The 18,353-nt window shown below is 33.9% G+C and overlaps 1 protein-coding gene across 2 annotated transcripts; it reads right to left on the bottom strand.

The window, feature by feature from the left end:
• Positions 1-323: 323 nt before the first annotated feature.
• Positions 324-18,189, bottom strand: LOC129871081 (uncharacterized). 2 transcript variants are annotated; one of them, XM_055945949.1, is made up of 7 exons: positions 17,824-18,188; positions 13,028-13,168; positions 12,569-12,934; positions 3,939-4,184; positions 1,869-1,961; positions 1,348-1,548; positions 324-890 (listed from the first exon to the last, which is right to left on the bottom strand). In XM_055945949.1, exons 1-7 carry the CDS (start codon positions 18,133-18,135, stop codon positions 675-677), a joined length of 1,575 nt encoding a protein of 524 aa, XP_055801924.1. In that variant the 5' UTR covers positions 18,136-18,188; the 3' UTR covers positions 324-674. The 2 variants fall into 2 exon arrangements, with proteins under 2 accessions (XP_055801924.1, XP_055801925.1); XM_055945950.1 differs by lacking the exon at positions 3,939-4,184 and having other exon boundaries at positions 17,824-18,189.
• Between the last annotated feature and the right edge of the window lie 164 nt (positions 18,190-18,353).

Below are 18,353 nucleotides of genomic sequence, written 5' to 3'. Positions count from 1 at the left end.
TGGATACTTTTTTGAACCGTGTAACCTTTTTATGTCATCAATACAAGGCAGGCTAAAATGTGTCTTCATAGTTTCATATATGTCTCGATTCAAATCTTTTTGAAACAAATACTTGTTTACTTGTTTCCATTCTGGCATTCTTCGCTCTATTCCCTGTTCTCGAGTCCCATGGAACACTCTTTTAGTAGTCATGCTCGCGTTCTTTCTTCTTGCATTTATATGGAAAGATCATGGGGTTCTCCCAACATATATAATGTAGGAGTGCAGCTAATTAGTATGCAGGATTGAAGCACTAAATTCAATCGATAAACTCGATTTTCCAGTGATAGAAATTGTGAATGAGCAAACTTGTATTCACTGCTTGAGCAAAAAAGACTGCATAATTACATCAGAAAAGCGGCTACATCCAACAGAAAAAGATTGTTTGAGGATCAATAAAGTTTTGCAGACAGATTAAATCAACAAAACTAGTACTATAATGTTATTTACACTTCAATTATCTGTCTGCTTTGACATACAAGTTCATTAGGATTCTTTCTTTTTCCCTACCTCTTTTGGTATGAATCTAACTCAATTGTCACACTAACCTGCTGGAATGTAAAGCATTGAAACAACCATCCTTGTACATGCAATACCTTAAACTACAGCAAGATAGATGGCCATAAAAATCCTTGTCAACAACTTTGTGGCCTGTAATATTTTGGAGGCATAGATGGGCACTTTTCATTCATATGGGCGTATATATCCATTGTATTGTATCCAGGCAATTCCATCCGGTACTTCCCTAGAATTTGACAGAAAGGAAGCTTCACAGTGTCATCTGCATTGCACCACTTAGGCAACCGATTTGTATTGCTTTCAAAGAACTTGAGTGAGTAAGCATCTTTTATCTGCATTTCGAAACAACAAGTGAAAACTTAAGACCATTACCTCCTGAAAGCATGAACGGATATTAGTATCTCAATGAAATTTGATATAAGACTCTATATGCCTTTGAGTGAGATGCACCAAAAAGGGTCGACAAAGATTAAAACAGTCAAAGAAACGTCTGTAAAACAGAAGTCAAGGTATAGGGGAAACATTTCTTTTTTAAGGGAAAGTAAAACACGTACATATTTCAAAATAACCCAAGCACAAAAATAGAACAGCTTAAAAAGGGGAAGTAACTAAAAGGGAATTGACTGACCAAAATATATACTTGGGTAGGCATATGTGAATAATAGGACAGGATAAGCAAAAGATACTACGACCAGTTAAGGCACCCAAATGCTCAGGGGCAAACAACTGAAAAGAAAAAAACACCCTTCCCCTGAAAATGGAACTTCAGAATCCATCTAACAAACTCACCGTGAATTCTGTAACCTGAATCAAACTTGCAAGTGGACCAAATAGTCCTGCTTCCTTGTACATTTCAAGAACAAAAGCAATACAAGATGTTGATTTCCCATCACTATAAACCCAGTCATCCTGTTCTGGTATAGTCAACAATTTGGCAAAAGATGACCCACGCTTTTCGACTTCAACAAGAACATCAGGAAGATCAAGGCCCTGCATGGACACAAAATTCAGATCCTCATTCAACATTAGTTGTGGATCGTATCAGATGTACGGAACAAGCTTGCACTCTCTTGGTTGTTTTCTCGAGAATTTTGACAGCATGCTTTTAAACAAACCGTTGTGCATTTTCAGGGCAAACTATATTTATGTTATTGAGCTTTGTTCATTTCGTAGTAATTTGCTCAACTTAATTAAACTAGTTAATGGAGGCACATATTATCTTTAGATGAACAGCTGCTCCGGGTGTATTTTGTCCAACTTTTATCTCAATAAATAGAGGAAGTTCACTAATTAGAGAAAACAGAAATGACCTGCGTTCCAAGTCGCTTGTTTAAGGCTTCATTCCACATGTTAGCTGCATATGCAGGCTGTAAGTGATTCCAAACAGTCATGACAGAAGCAACCTGTACCGAGCAACATATCAACAACAAATTAAAGCTGGTGAAATTTCACAAATGAACCAAATTGAAGAGGCATAAAGCAATATAGTAGCACTATATTTGTGCCTCCCACTATACTCTCATCATTCTTCTCGTGTTCAACGTTCTTTCATACATCTCAAAAGTAATTAAAAGCGTGAGTGTCATCATATGATATTTTGATGTTATTGCACAAACAATCATCTGCATAACTGCGCATAAGTTTATATTGATATGGCATGAACCTTCTGATGAACTTTAAGCTATCATAAGCTAATAAGTGGAAATTGGTCACTTGGATGCTTTATAATTTGAATGGAAGAAAATGATCATGCAAAGATCTCTTGTGTGTTATTTTCGAAACTCTATGTGTAAAAATAAAGATCTCTTATAAAAAAAACATAAAACTAAAATCAAATTTGTAAAGGGCTACAAAACCAATTCAACATATTATTCAACACATCAAAACCTGACCAGCTCAATAGTCTTCTTGGAAAAAGCACATGCATGTTAATCGCTTATTTCAGTTCATAGTTCACATGTCTAGAAACTCAAATGCACCAGTCAATAACAATCTTTATCGAGAAAATAGCCAAAAGCCCCAACCTATATTCGGATTCCCAACTACACACTTCAATTCACAGGGGTCCTATCACCCCCATAAAGTGCTTAAAACTGAAATTATTACACCCTTTAAAAGTCATAAAAACATCTCTATTGACCTGTGAGTTTCACATGTTTGACACATTGATATTTTATTTTTTAAATTTATTTTTCTTTTTTTATAATTCTTTATCCTTTTCTCCTATATTCTCACCATGTCTTCATACACCAAAGAACTTTCACCATTTTCACCATTAATGTAAACACCAAAAATTTATTGGAGTTGAACTTGTGAGAGAGAGGTGAATAATGATGGCAGAATTCATTGAGGGATATTCGACCTTTGCTCGTCAGAGAAATTGGAAAACAAGCTAAAAAATGTGAGGGGAAAGGAAAGAGAGAGGACGAACGGAGGGAGTGGTGTTGCCATTAGTGGAGGTCATCGGAGATGACCATTATCCTCTCAAGGAAGATGAAGAGAAGCCGACGATGTGCTTCACGTCATCGTCATCGACGCCAGCGGCGGCAATTTTGAAGAGAAAAAGGTTGATTCACCGGCAATTGAACAATTAATAAGATTGATAACATGCCGATTTTAAGATGTAACTGATTGATTGAGAGTTGAGATTGATAATTAAAGGATCTATTAGTTTAAAAAAATAATACTATCTTTTTTGGGTGTTCAAATGGGTTTAATTAAACCCAGATCGGTTTCTTCCCAAATCAGATCCAAAGCATTTTGGGGTGATATAACTATATGTCATATTATCTTATAGTTGATTAAATTGGTTTTGCAAGTTATTTACATGAGAGTTTTAAAACTTGTTTGGAATCAACAATGGTGAATCCGGTGGAGATGGTAGCAGCGGCTGAGGCTTAGAAATGGTGAGTGGTGGAGAGATTTGGTCTATGTTACTATGGAGAAGAAAGAAAATAATTTTTTAAAAAAGAATAATTAAAAATACATATATTTATGAAAAGAGATATTAAAAATAAAGTTATAATATTTATTTTTGGTGCTCACTCTCTCAAAGAGAGTGAAATACACTCACCTTGCCAGCTAAGCATTTAGGGAGGTAATAATTTCAGTTTTAAACTTTCTAGTGGGGTGATAGGACCCCCATAAAATTAAAATGTGTAGTTGAAAATCCGATTATAGGTTGAGGAGGCATTTGGCTATTTTCTCATCTTTATCTGAAAGAACAGAGGTCAATGCTTGAGCCAAAGCAGAAACTGAATAAAGTGTCAAATGAAACGAATTACAAAGTAAAAGGATTATTAAAAGGTTAAACACTTCAAGGTACTAAAGCAAGAGCAAAATTGGCACAACTATGATCACAAAGAATAGATGGTGCATACCAGATGAGCATCCAAGGGAGAGGGATAATTTCCGTCAATTGTATCTATCCAACTAAATATTAGGTTATGGAAACCATATGGTTTGCCTCCCATGCTTCGTGCATATTCCCAAGCAGCAGTCTGATTAAACTTGGAACGGAGATCAGGGTGCAACGGCAGCAATGCAATATGTGGATTGGAATCATCTTTTGTCAGCTCAAACTCCCACCATTCCTCCCAGGGTAAAATAGCAATTATATCTTCTCCCTGAGAGTAGATACACAAACAAGTTGGTTCATATAGCAGTAATCATGTTATTATCCACTTAAAGGGGTCGTTCTGTATGGTTGGACAAGCATAGTTGGTTCATAATTTAGTGCTGTCTTATCCCTTGTTTGGTTACTAATCCTTAGATGAGTTATACCAGGATTAGTAATTAGTATCGGAATAAGTTATCGCTGCAAGAGGGTGGAATATCCCTCGAACCCTTACTCTACTAAATAAGGTAGAGGATATTTTTGTAAACAAACAACTTATTCTTAAAAATTATGCAATGTATGTTATTTTTAATACAACAAATCAAATAGTCAATGAGAAATAATATCAGGATAACCAATCCCGGCATAACTTGCTTCCAAACCAAACGACCCCGAACAGTTTCCTTATTTGGTTCAGCCCCACACCCTACCTCCCCTGGTATTTTGGTTCAACCACTATCAGACACTACCTCAATCTAGACAATTTGGAACACAGAGTTCTGACTACTTCATCTGATTAAAGATGGTGCAACTTTTGTACAGGGATCCCGGTGCAACTTTTGTACAGGGATCCCGGTGCAACTTTTGTACAGGGATCACGGCATTTGATATGATAGCAATACAACATGACATTTGAACTCAGCACTGTCACATAGTTGTACTAATGCTTAAAGTGGTATACTTCATATATGCATCACTAGGCAGTCCATACCCTGAAACTGCCCCATACTACACTTCCCTCTGAAGTTATTCAACTTGATTTGGAGTATCGGGTAATGTCTATTGCACCTGCATCAAGGTGCTTATTTTCACTAGCTACAGAATCAATTGAACACCTCAAATCTAACAAGCCATATCTCCCAGATATCATTCTAAATAGCTAATTAGCTATAGGATAGGCTGCTAACTACACCTTAAGGATATCAGAAACAAGTAAAAGAAAGGAGAACGACAGAAGCAAAGAAGAGTTGACTTATAGCTGCGTAGTAACAGTTAAGCTCAAAATTTTTTTAAAACAAAAAATGAGAGACTAAAAAATTAGGAGAAAAAGAAAGCTTCTCGACGATTTTTCTTTTTTTTTCTTTACCTTAGAAAGCAACTAAAAAGCTAGGAAAAAAGAAAAGCTTAAGACTCTTGAAGATTTTCCTCTTTTTTTCCTTTACCTCTGCTGAAATAATCATTTTATTCTCCCAACTCTAGTTTTAGTACATAACACTTTGATTACTGATGGTCTAGTAAACAATTTGCCTTGAGAACATGCAGCACAAGAGAATTCTTTAAATTGAAGAATCTTTTGGCTCTTCAAAGAGTGTCCATGTGAACTCTCAATTATTTTGCGCATCATATTAGAACCGAGATAGCCCAACCGGTCATGCCAGATAATAAAATCATTTGAGTTAGTAAACCAGGTTTACTATGGCATGTGTTTCAACCATGCTAATACTTGTGACGTATAAGCCGGATGAAAGAGCGGGTAACTTTTTAAATATAAACGTCTTGCCCGACATCATTGTAGTAATATAAAGATATTCATTCTTTTCATTATTTGTAGTCTCAATATGATAGTCATTTTGACGAACATCTTTGAAACTTAATAAGTTTTTTTGAGACTTACTATAATATAATGCTTCATTAATTGTCAAACTTGTTCCTCCGATAAGTACAACTTTAGCTTTTCCGGATCCTTCAATTAATCTTGTACTACCAAATATTATATTAACATTAGCTTCTTTCATAATCAAATAAGAGAAATATTTTTTATCTCTTAAAATAGTGTGTGTTGTGGCACTATCGATAAGACATATCATCATAATTGATTTTGGATCCAACTAATGACTGGGAATTTCCATATTCTTCATAAACAAAAAGATACATTATAAGAACGTGAAATACTAACATAAGAAACATTAAGAAATTGCACTAAAAATGTAGAAATTAGTAAGACATAATGCCTTGTGAAAAACATTTAAGAAGGACAACATAGTAGCAAACATAATAGGAAAACAATAACTATTTTTATAATTTTTATCCCTAACTAGATGATCAGTTCTTCAGTCAATATTCATATTCTCATAAAAGTCTTCAGCTTTCAAATGAGTAATATTTGAGAGACCTTCAAAATCATCATCTTTATAAGAAATATTTGCCTCAATATCTTCATATTTATTTGAGGGAGTTGTTTCATTATCATCATTCCGAAAATGCAAGCGTGCTTCCACATTATTATCTCTTCTTTTGAGAGAAGCTTGATAAAGTTTCACAAAATGGACATTCACGTGCCCAATAACCCTTCATACTGTTGGGATATCTATTAACCATGTAATTATGTTATAGTATCTTTATTTAATCCCTTGTAAAGACTATTTATATTATTATAATAAAGTCTTGATTTAAATATTTAAATAGATCATTGTGTATATATGTGTGTCCATTACTTATATAGTAGACGATTTTGTGTATGGAGTATTTTAACTCATACACAAAAGATTAAAATTGTCGATTCTTATAAGTTATAAATTTATGTTCACGATCAAAGATGAAGTAGAACAAACATTTTATTGATTGTAGCACAAGATTAAATTTAATTTGATCTTAATTATAAGAATGGTTAAATTCCAACTTCTTGTGCTAGTACATTTTATATGTATTGAAAGGGCCAAATTAGAGATATTTATTAATGTTCTGAATATTTATTAAATAAATTCTCTAGTCCATTACATGTAATTATACTCTTAATTTTGATATAATTATTATTTTTTATGTGATTTGATTTATTATTTTGATCTATTAAAAGGTGAGACCTTTTCAATGGGTCAATAAATTCCTAGTAGATTGGATAATGACAAATCACATTAGTGAAATGATAATTAGTTGATAGAACTGTGTCTCGATCTCGAGTTGAAGACACCCCTATATGGATACTTATAAGTTTTCACGTGAAAACCCTGCGGGTGGATTTTATATCCGTCATGTGAAATAAGTTAAATATGGTAATAAAGGATTAATTTAGTGAATAAATTAAATTTTTCAGAAAATTTGATTTTATTGATTGTTGCCGATAATTCTAACATGGGGGTTAAATAAGATGTAGTGGTGGATTTCGAAATTAAATCGAGGAGTGCAATTACAGATTTTTAGTGGAATAATTTATAATTTATTATGATATGATAATTTATTCATTTGCAAATTAATATCATAATTGAAAGCCTCATACAAGTCTACGGTCCCTGTTGTGCCAGATTAATTAGTCAATTTTAGAAAATAAAGGGAGTGTTACGGAAGAGGTATAATTACTGGTCTTCATAAGGAATATTTCAGTTTTTTAAATTAAGATTCTAATTTTAAAATGAGATATTTTCTCTTGGAAAAGGAATAAAAACGTTTGGCAATATATTAGGTTTTAATTGGGTTTTAATGGAATTTGATTGCCCTGTTTTTAATTACCCTTAATTAGCCCTTATTGTCAAAAGACGTTTTTTGTCTCCCTCTCTACTGATCTTCTATGGAACAGTGGGTATAAGTAGAGGAAAAAACCTTAGAGAAAAACACACCCTTTACGGTAAGAAAATTCTTGCCCACTCAAGGAAACAAGTTGAGAAAATAATCAGGTAACAGTAGAAGATTGCAGCCCTGGACAATCCTACTTTGAACAAGTTCTGTGAAAGCTTCAAGAGGGTTAGTCTTCTATATTTTTGCGTTTTTGAATTGTATTATCATGTTAACATATAAGTTTAAGATCCTCTGATGTGCTTCCGCTGTGTTTATGATTTTACACTCTCTAACACATACCACATCGGTGGCAAATATTGACTTTACCTCTAAAAGGATTATTTTGAGAAACTTTATTGTTTTCATGTTTATTTCCACCATGATGACGATAATTATTTCGTCTTCTATCACGTCCTTGCCCACGTCCACGGCCATGATAATTATTTTGTCTTGATTCAAGGTGATTTTGTATTGCTACAACATTCGCTTAAGGGAATTGAGCAAACCCAGTGGGACGGACTTCATGATTTTTCATCAGCAAAGTATTATTTTGCTCAGCCACAAGTAGGCATGTAATTAATTCAGAATATTTCTTAAACCCTTTTTCACGATATTGTTTTGTAGCAACACACTTGAAGCGTGAAAAGTAGAAAAACTTTTCTCAAGTAAATCATCATCAGTGATAGTATCTCCACATAATTTTAATATAGAACTTAGTTTATGAATAGCAGAATTATACTGTCACAATTTTAAAATCTTGAAATCGAAGATGTATCCTCTCATATCAAGCTTTCGGTAACACCGTAAGTATTAGGTGGTCATACCGATCCTTCAAATTAGTCCATAATTCAAGAGGGTCTTTCACAATTAAATATTCAGTTTTAAATCCTTCATGAATATGATGGCAGAGAAAAATCATGACCTTTGCTTTATCTTGGTTTAATATTTTATTTTCTTATTTAATAATATCACCAAGACCTTTAGCATCAAGGTGAATTTCAGCATCAAGGATCCATGACAAATAATTTTTTCCAATAATGTCAAGTGCCACAAACTCAAGTTTTGATAAATTTGACATGATGAAAACTGAGATAGAAATTAATTTAGAAATAACAAAGCCAACTAAAATTAAATTTTTTTAATACCTAAGATAGAAGTTAATTTATCCGGAGAAAATTAGAGCGTCATGCTGCTAACGTGTTGTAAAAGTAATTAAATTATAAGAAGAGTAAGCAAAAGACAAGAAAGGAAGACAAAAGAGAAGAGAAAATTGTTATCTGTGTATTTCATTGCACAAAATCAATGGCTATTTCTAGCCAATGCTCAAGGGGCAAATGGTGAGTAAAATGGGTTAGGAGAAAAAGTAAAGTGGTAGGGGTAGGGAACAAAGTAAAGTAGACAATTGGACATCCACACTCAAAATTGTTTTACAACACTCCCTCTTGGATGTCCATGTAAAAAAAACAAATTTAAGTGAAAGAACAAATATATATATTTATTCTCAATACGCATTGATTGCTACCTCATTAAAAACATTGCTAGAAAAATCTAGTGGGACAAAACCTAGACTAAGGAAAAAAGAGTGCATCACGTATTCTAGTCCCCCACGATTCAGATGATTAAGTTTTCGCATTCCAATATTGTATCTCAATTTCTCAAAGGTTGAAGTTGGCAATGTCTTGGTGAACATATCTGCTAAATTATCGCTTGAACGAACTTATTGAACATCTATTTCACCTTTCTTTTGAAGATCATGAGTAAAGAAGAATTTTGGTGAAATATGTTTTATTTTGTCTCCTTTGATGTATCCACCCTTCAATTGAGCTATGCATGCAGCATTATCTTCATACAATATTGTTGGAACGTCTCTTTTCAAAGAAAGGTCATATGTTTCTTGAATGTGTTGAGTTATTAATCTTAACCAAATGCATTCTCGACTTGATTCATGAATGACTATTATCTCTGCATGATTTAAAGAAGTGGCAACCATAGTTTGCTTTGTTGAACGTCATGATATAGCTGTACCACCACATGTAAATAAGTAGCCTGACTACAATCGACCTTTATGGGGATCAGAAAAATATCCTGCATCTACGTAACCAATCAATTCTGATATGGATTTATTTGAGTAAAACAATCTCATATCGGTGGTCACTCGGAGGTATCTGAATATATGCTTAATTCCATTCCAGTATCTTTGTATTGGGGAAGAAATAAATTTTGCTAACAAGTTTACATAAAAAGCTATATCTAGACTAGAATTGTTGGCAAGATACAATATTGTACCAATTGCACTAAGATATGGTATTTCAGCACCAACAAGCTCTTCATCATTTTCATGAGGTCGAACTGGATCTTTATTAATATAAAGAGATCTTACAACCATTGGGGTACTCAGTGGATGTGTTTTATCCATGTAAAATCTGTTTAAAATATTTTCAGTATATGTTTTAATGGACAAATATCTCATTTGCAAAATGTTCAATTTGTAGACCAAGACAAAATTGTCTTTCCAAAGTCTTTCATTTCAAATTCCTTTTTCAGACATTTTACTTCCTCTAAAAGTTCTTCGGGAGTTCCAATGATATTTAACTCATACAACTATTATGACAAATTCAGATCCAAACATTTTTATAAAGACACAAAGGCAAATTGGATCATTTTTAAATCCTTCTTTTAGCAAATATTCGCTGAGACAATTGTACCACATTCGCCCTGATTGTTTCAGCCCGTATAAAGATTTTTGAAGTTTTATTGAACAAGTTTCCCGGGAATCTTTATATATTTCAGGCATTTTAAATCCTTCAGAAATTTTCATAAAAATATCATTGTCTAAAGAGCTATATAAATAGGCTGTAATGACATCCATCGGATCCATGCCAAGTTTATTATGATCTGCCAGATTTATAAGATACTTGAAAGTGATTGCATCCATCACAGGAGAATATGTTTCCATATAATCAATGCAGGTCTTTGCGAAAATCCTTGTGCCACAAGTCGTGTTTTATATCTTACGACTTTATTTTTCTCATTTCGTTTTTGTACAAAGACCCATTTGTACCTCACTAGATTTATACCTTCGGGTGTTTGGACTATCGGTTCGAAAACTTCGCATTTTCAACCGAAGCTAATTCAACTTGAATTGCATCTTTCCATTTTGGCCAATCATTCCTCTGTCTACATTCCTCGACAGATTTTGGTTCAAGATCCTCATTTTGTTGCATTATTTCAATAGCAAAACTATTGTCGACAATTATATTATTTCGGTTCCATATTTTTCCTGATGGGACATAATTTATTGAAATTTCTTCATTATTTTTAGGCGCCTCAACCTCTTCCAAGATTTTATCAATTGTTATGTCTCCACGCTCCTCTTGAGCAAGTTCTTCCATATCATGACCATCTTGATTGTTTGTCCCTTTTCTTTTTCGAGGATTTTATCTTTGGAACCGATCGGCCTACCATGTTTTAAGCGTGATTTAGACTCGTTTATATTAATTAATTGTCCTACTGGACATCAACTCGAATTGAAGCATTAGCAGATGGAATATGATATTTATTAACTCTTGATAGGTCAGTGAATGCATCTGGTAGTTGATTTGCAATATTTTGCAAATGAATTATCTTTTGAACTTCCAGTTCACATTTATTTGTACGAAGATCTAAATAAGATAGTGATAATGCATTCCAATCTATTTCTTTTTTCAGCTGCTTATTTTCTTCCCCTAATGCTGGGTATACTGATTCATCAAAATAACAATCAACAAATCTTGCAGTAAATAAATCTCCAGTCATAGGTTCCAAATATTTTATGATAGAAGGAGATTCATACCCAACATATATACCAATCTTCTTTGGGGTCCCATCTTTGTGCGTAGTGGTGGAGCAATTGGAACATATACCGCACATCCAAATATTCTAAGATGGGAAATGTTTGGCTCATGTCCAAAAGTCAATTGTATTGGGGAGACTTTATTATAACTTTTGGTCTGATCCGCACAAGACTTGTTGCATACAAAATAGCATGACCCTATAATGAAATGAGAAGTTTTGTTCTCATAAGCATTGGTGTAGTAATTAATTGGAGGCGTTTAATCAATGACTTTGCTAGACCATTTTGAGTATGAACATGAGCAACCGAATGCTCAACTATTATCCTAGTGGACAAACAATAATCATTAAATGCCTGAGATGTGAACTCACCAGCATTATCAAGACGAATTGTCTTTATTGCATAATCTAGAAATTGTGCTATTAACTTAATTATTTGAGCAAGTAATCTCGCAAATGTCATATTACGAGTTGATAAGACTCTCAAAGCTCAATTATGCTAACTCTTGTAATTTTCGTTGGAAATACACTAATATACTTTGCATCTCATGTAGTTAAAAGTCAAAACCTCAAATGCACAAAAACAAGAAGAGGAGCATGTTTCATCTTCAGCTTTTGATGGACTCAATAATCTGAAATCATGCCACAGTTGCTAATGAAAGTAAAAATATAATAAAGAAAGAAGCTTATAAAATGTAACATATGTGTTTTTGTACATGGAGGCAAAACTTTCCACTTTACTAGTTACTATGATCCATCAAAAAGTCAAAAATAATATCTTAAACAAGAGACTGCAACTTCTCTCAGAGCAGCCAACCCAGACACCATGATAAATTCTAACTAAAAGCCACATGCTTGCAACAATCAGATTCTATTATTTTAGACATACACAAAAAGGGATAGTTTTGTCCCTTTCCGTTCTTCATGCATACTTGTCAGTGGAATGATTGTTGAGCATATAACATAAAAGTCCATGGAACGACATAATTATAAATCCGTCTTTGCTCCTAATGAAATAACGAGCAATGGAAAAAGTACCATCATGTGAAGGCCAAAAAAAAAGTTTAAAAGTACCTTATCATTCTCATGTCCAGATTCTCCAACCCACAGTTTTCCTTCAGCATCCCTCAAGCAAACAGCACTATGGCCAGCATAAGTTCCAGATACCCATTTTTCTAACGTCTCAAAACCACCCCAACGCCCTCTAATTTTTGATATTGCAAGAAAATCTCCAGAATGTATGTCTTCAGTGGTAAGGTTGGCGACCCATGGTTGACGACGTTGGTCAAATGAAGCACCCATGTGTTTCTTCAGAAATCTGATATTTGAGTTTTCACCCCATCGAGTGTTTGTGAACAAAGGGAAAACATCCCATAGTGCTCTAAGGGTTCCTAACATTCCTGCTTGCATAAGGAAAATTGAGACTCCTTTACGTTTCACCTGCATTTGCATTTTAGAGTCCATTACTCTTATCATAACAGAAGCTTATACTAATGCCCATGAAGTTCCGTTTATGAAATAATCACAACTCACGTATTCTAACTCAGCTAGAGACTCCCACTCTTTGATCTGAAGAGTATGTTCACGAGATAAAGCGTAGTAATCCCATGTCACACGATATGGGGTTGCAAAGATGTAAAGGTCCAGACAAGTATAACTGTGTGCATTGTTGACCTGAATAATAATAAGAAATATTTATTAATGAAAAATCACAGCAGTCACAAAGCTATAAATTCAACTATATGTCGATGTACTAATGACCATGGGACCATGAACATTTATTAATTAATAAGTACATTATTTAGCTGTCAAACTAATCAGTACTCCCTCAATTTTGTTTTATACGGCACTATTAGATTGTGCAGAGCTTAAGAAAAAAATCAACACTTTTGGCACATACAGAAAATACCCTTAGAACTTGTGGTCTTAAACATGCTATAACACCGTAAAGAGCAAGCCATTAAGGGTAAAATGGGAAGTACAAAATTTATATGTTCCAAATATACAAAGGTGTCATTCTCTTGGGAATAGACTCAAAAGAAAAGAGAAATATATAAAATGTAACTTGATGTATACTTAGTCAACCTTATCAAAAAGATGTACACTTGGTCAATATATTTTCATAATTAGTAAGCCAAGAAGCAATCTATAAAAAGAACGTCAATTATACCAAATGGTAAAATTAAAACCTGTAACTTTTCATCAAAGGTGTTAAGAGATCTAAAACGAGGATGAAATGCCTAAAGCATTTTATGAACACAACCTAAAAAACCTCAACTGACAAAAAGCTATTCCAGTAGTTGAGCTGAACCACTCTCACGCAGAGACGAATTAACAATGACACAATAGCTCTTCCTTGTTAGCACATTACACCAAAGTTTCTAAAGCATTAAGAAAGCTATGGAAGTCATTAACTACCAAACATTATTGATTTACCACATTGGTCCTATTTCAGGACCAACCAAAAGTAGTATTTAATCGAGGTTACCAATGTATATAGTAACAACGTGTCAATATTACATTGTCTTGACATTAACAGTAGGCCATTTCCTCACTGCTAAGAGAGGGCGAACGATCAAGTAAGATAAAATTGGAAAAAGAAACTAAACATCAAAAAATCAAATGCAGAAACTATTTTTTGAGATGGTAAATCAATAAATTTAATACAAGCTTGTATTAAATTCACAAAAAGGCTGTGAAGCCACATTTACAGGTAAAGGAAGCAAAAAACTGCTAAGCTAGAGGATATCTACTGAAAAAACTATAGACTCTAGGACTTGTAGTAACGCCTCTGTGTCTTCTATCAACTGAAAAAACAAATGCATAAATCATTTCATTCTTAATCTACTGCACGTACGTATTCAGTGACAAACAACCACTAATTACTAGTTATTGGTATGTAGATTAGTGTAATTCAGTCCAGACCAGATGAGCTGTTTGAAGAATGAATTCCCTGATCCCACCAACAGAATCTATACAGAGGAGGAAACCTAAGAAATGAGAAGCTTAAGAATTGAAACTTAAAAGTACTGATCTATGGAGAAGTACCGTTATTGAAGAACAGATGGTCAAAGCTTCTTTAAAAAATTGGGAACTAATCCACTACATCAGTTAATTGATTTAAAGACCAAGCAACTGAAAAGAGTGCCACAACAGATACGTGTGCCAAGCTAATTAACCACTGCACTAAAAGAGTTGTTTAGCATCAGAAGGGGAAGATTTGGAATTCAAGTAATAACTTCTTTAACTTCAATTCATTTTATCTCAAGGGAGACTGGGACATTTATTGTTATAAGAGCCAATGCAGACCAACAAAGAGAGAGAAATTGATCAATGGAAAAGAACCCAACTAACAAGAAAAACAGGAGGTTGAAGTGATATCAAATGCGAAAAGTAAAAAAAAAAGAAGAAAAGAATAAGCATTGAGCACCCAAGGCCTAGTGGTCAATGAAGTGGTTGAGAGCCATGAGGTCTCAGGTTTAAATCCCAAAGGAGACAAAAACACTACATGATTCTTTCCACTTGTCCTAGCCTTGGTGGACAGAGTCATCCGGTACATGTTGCTAGTGGGAGGTGGCAGGTATCCCGAGGAATTAGTTGAGGTACGCGAAAGATGGCCCGGACACTATGGTCATCAAAAAAAAAAAATTGAAGTCTGGAGCTTTAAGCACAAAGCGCATATAAAATGCAAGCTCTAATGAAGAAATATGCAAATGAAGATAACAATGAAAAATATATGTAACACAAAAATAATAACTATAAATACAAACAACAATTATTTGGATAAAAGCTTTGATAAAATAATAATTAGCCAAAATAATTATTTTTAGTGTTTTCTTCATCAATACACAACCCAAGGGTGAGGAACAAATGTCTTAGAGGTCGTTTGGTGTGACAGATAACACCAAATAGTCTTGGAATTAAATTATAGTGGCACTTAATTTGTTGTTTGGTTGGCAAGTTTGGAATAACTTATCCCGGAATTAATAATTCGTACTGGATAAGTTATCCCTCCTCTTGGGTAGTATACTAATCTCGGGATAAAATAGGTAAATGACAAAGGTATCCCTTTAAATCCTTTTAATACCTCACTTCTTACATTAATATTTATACTTACATTATTTTTAATACCATATAACAACATTCACAACTTTCACTCCTTACTTTTATGATAATTCTTCATATTGTTTCTATTAAAAAATTACACTATATAATATAATTTTTATTTATAAATTTATTTGACTAATTCTTATGTTTATTTATATTTTGATTTCTCATAAATTCTTTTTTACTTTAACAAACTTAAAATGGAAATTCTATTTTTAAATTAAATAAGAAGAAAGTTTTATTTTTAAATACATATGGACATCATGGAAATGCATACATAAAAATATTTAAGCTAAAGAAGATAAAAGTTTTATTTTAAGAATGAATATTGAATAACTAAAGCTTGCAAAGAAAATATAAAAAATTAAATAAAGTGAAGGCTATTTTTGTAAACAAACAATCTATTCTCAAAATTTATGCAATGCATATTATTTTGAATACAACAAACCAAACACTCAATAAGAAATAATCTCAGCATAACATATCCCATCATAACTTGTATTCAAACCAAACGACCCCTAGTGTCTTAGTGGCAAAAGCACTGCCTAAGTGGAGTAAACCACTCAGCCTATTTTGCACCTAGCTTCAGGGCTAAAATGCGCCTCAAACCGATCTTTGACAGCACTGTCACTATCAGGCAAACCATTATAATCCACATAGTTCAAGACATGAAGGGCACAACTAGCACCAAAGACCACCATTCTAAATTCCTTGCATGCAACACTTGACAATAACACATCACCAACCCCATGTCACAATTTATCATATCAATGTCAATCATAACTCACTCATAAGTAGGGAGAAATGACTACTTAAACATCCAATACCTCTAAAATAGTGCAACTTTAGGAGACCACCCTAAGTGATGAAGTTGAAGCCATTTTCTTCAGCCATGAGCAACTATAAGGCCCTTTTATCCTCAACAATAGCAACAATATAGAGGAATATGGATAGAGAGACAGATAAATGACAAAAACGGAAAACAAAGACAGCGAGCGACTTCACTCACCGTGATCTCATATTTCCTATGTATGTATTTCCTTTACTTTCAATTAATTTAAGATATCTTTTTAAGAATATTATTGAGCGTACTTAGCTCGGATGGATTACTCACACACGATTCAACTTACATCCATCAAGAGGCAACCGTCTTCAGGACAGTGTAATAAGCCACCAAGCTTGTTGCCCTGATCCAATCCAAAAAAAGGTCTAAGCTGTTTCCTCTCCATCAGTTCCTTTAGCAGTTCAAGATCCATCCCAGTTGCTAAGATTAGTGTGTACAGGTAATATACCAAAATGTTTTATACCTCTCTGAGTCTTTTGGCTAAGATCATTTCACATCCCAAAATGTTTTTCTTAGTTCCATTCAAGAATTTACTGGCCCATACAAAATCTTCAAATAATTAAATAAAAGCCAATTTTCAGAAGTCCATAGCAAAGAATGAAGCTCAACTTCTACCTAGTTTTCTCTCTCACACACAACAAAAGCAACAGATATCAAATAGAAAAAGAGATTTTAAAAAAAAAATGCAAGGTTCTTCGTAGATAACCAAAAATACTAATCGTATCCTAAGTTGCTCGGACTTTTCACTTTCAGTACCACACCCATGTTAACATGAGATGGGTGTGGGTGTCGAATCCATACCGGGTTTGGTCAACTGATTTTGGGTACTTTAACCAAAACGGAGAAATTCAAAACAGATACAACGATATATGTAATCAAAACAAAAGGCTAAGGTGAAATTGAAGAAATTGGAGTACCTTATATATAGAAACTTCTATGTAAGTTCTTTTCTTCATATAACCCTTCTCCTCTTGATCAATATATTTTTCTCATAATATCTAGTAATTTTCTACATAATGTCTCATAATTTAGACATATAACTGTATTTCCACATATTTGATATATTTTAGCCCAATCCCCGCACCAATACCGTCCCCCGAATCTTAAAACTTAGATCATGAAGGATCCAATCTATAGATATGCACCTGCATTGGATCCCTACACCCGAGTCAGAGCAACATGGCACGTATTGCGAATAAGATCAAGTTTTTCACAATAATGAAATTAAAAACTCTGCTCTATATTAGGCTAAACCTAAATCCCAAAAACAGCAGTCCAATTTCAACCAAAATAAACATGAAACAAAACCTCCATAAAAACAAAAATTGTAATTGATACACTGAAACATCAAAATAAAAGGAAAACAACAACTACCCACCTTGATATCGATAGTGCCACCGCCAAATCGACTCCCAGTTTTGTTGTGAAGTTGCAAGGAAGCAGTATTGTTGTAAAAGCAAGCACCTTTCCATTGAAGGGTATTATTATTAGCAATTGAAAGAGCCCCAACAAAAGAGGGCAATAGGTCAACAGCACTGTAGAGGGAGTTGACAATGGGCCATGACACTTGTACAGGTAACATTGGCAAAACATCTCGAATATGAAATAGTGACTTTGACCCACTAATTGGGAACAAACAAGAAAACATCAATACAATGAACAAAAAATGGGTTTTCAAGAAAACTGCCATGGCTATCTATCTTCTGATGAACCCAGGGGAGTTTTTTTGGGGGGTTTGGGGTAGGGGTGGGCATAAAATACCGAAAATCGAATTACCGAACCGAACCGGCTAATTCGGTATTTCGGTATTCGGGAATTCGGAAATTCGGTTCGGTATTCGGTACCAAAAATAATATTTTCGGTATTCGAGTTCGGTATTCGGTATTTATTTTTATACCGTTCGGTATT

Source organism: Solanum dulcamara, chromosome 10 (assembly GCF_947179165.1).
Source record: "Solanum dulcamara chromosome 10, daSolDulc1.2, whole genome shotgun sequence".
In the NCBI taxonomy this organism is placed as follows: domain Eukaryota; kingdom Viridiplantae; phylum Streptophyta; class Magnoliopsida; order Solanales; family Solanaceae; genus Solanum; species Solanum dulcamara.
Note: the sequence above shows the minus strand (reverse complement) of the source record. Positions and strands in the feature narration are given on the sequence as shown.

Excerpts from the sequence above, each read along its gene's own strand:
- LOC129871081 (XM_055945949.1), bottom strand. The coding sequence starts at position 18,135 with ATGGCAGTTTTCTTGAAAACCCATTTTTTGTTCATTGTATTGATGTTT. Across the intron at positions 4,185-12,568 it reads CTGGACATGAGAATGATAAG|GGAGAAGATATAATTGCTAT; the intron begins GTACTTTTAAAC and ends ATCTACTCTCAG. Across the intron at positions 1,549-1,868 it reads ACAAGCGACTTGGAACGCAG|GGCCTTGATCTTCCTGATGT; the intron begins GTCATTTCTGTT and ends GTGTCCATGCAG.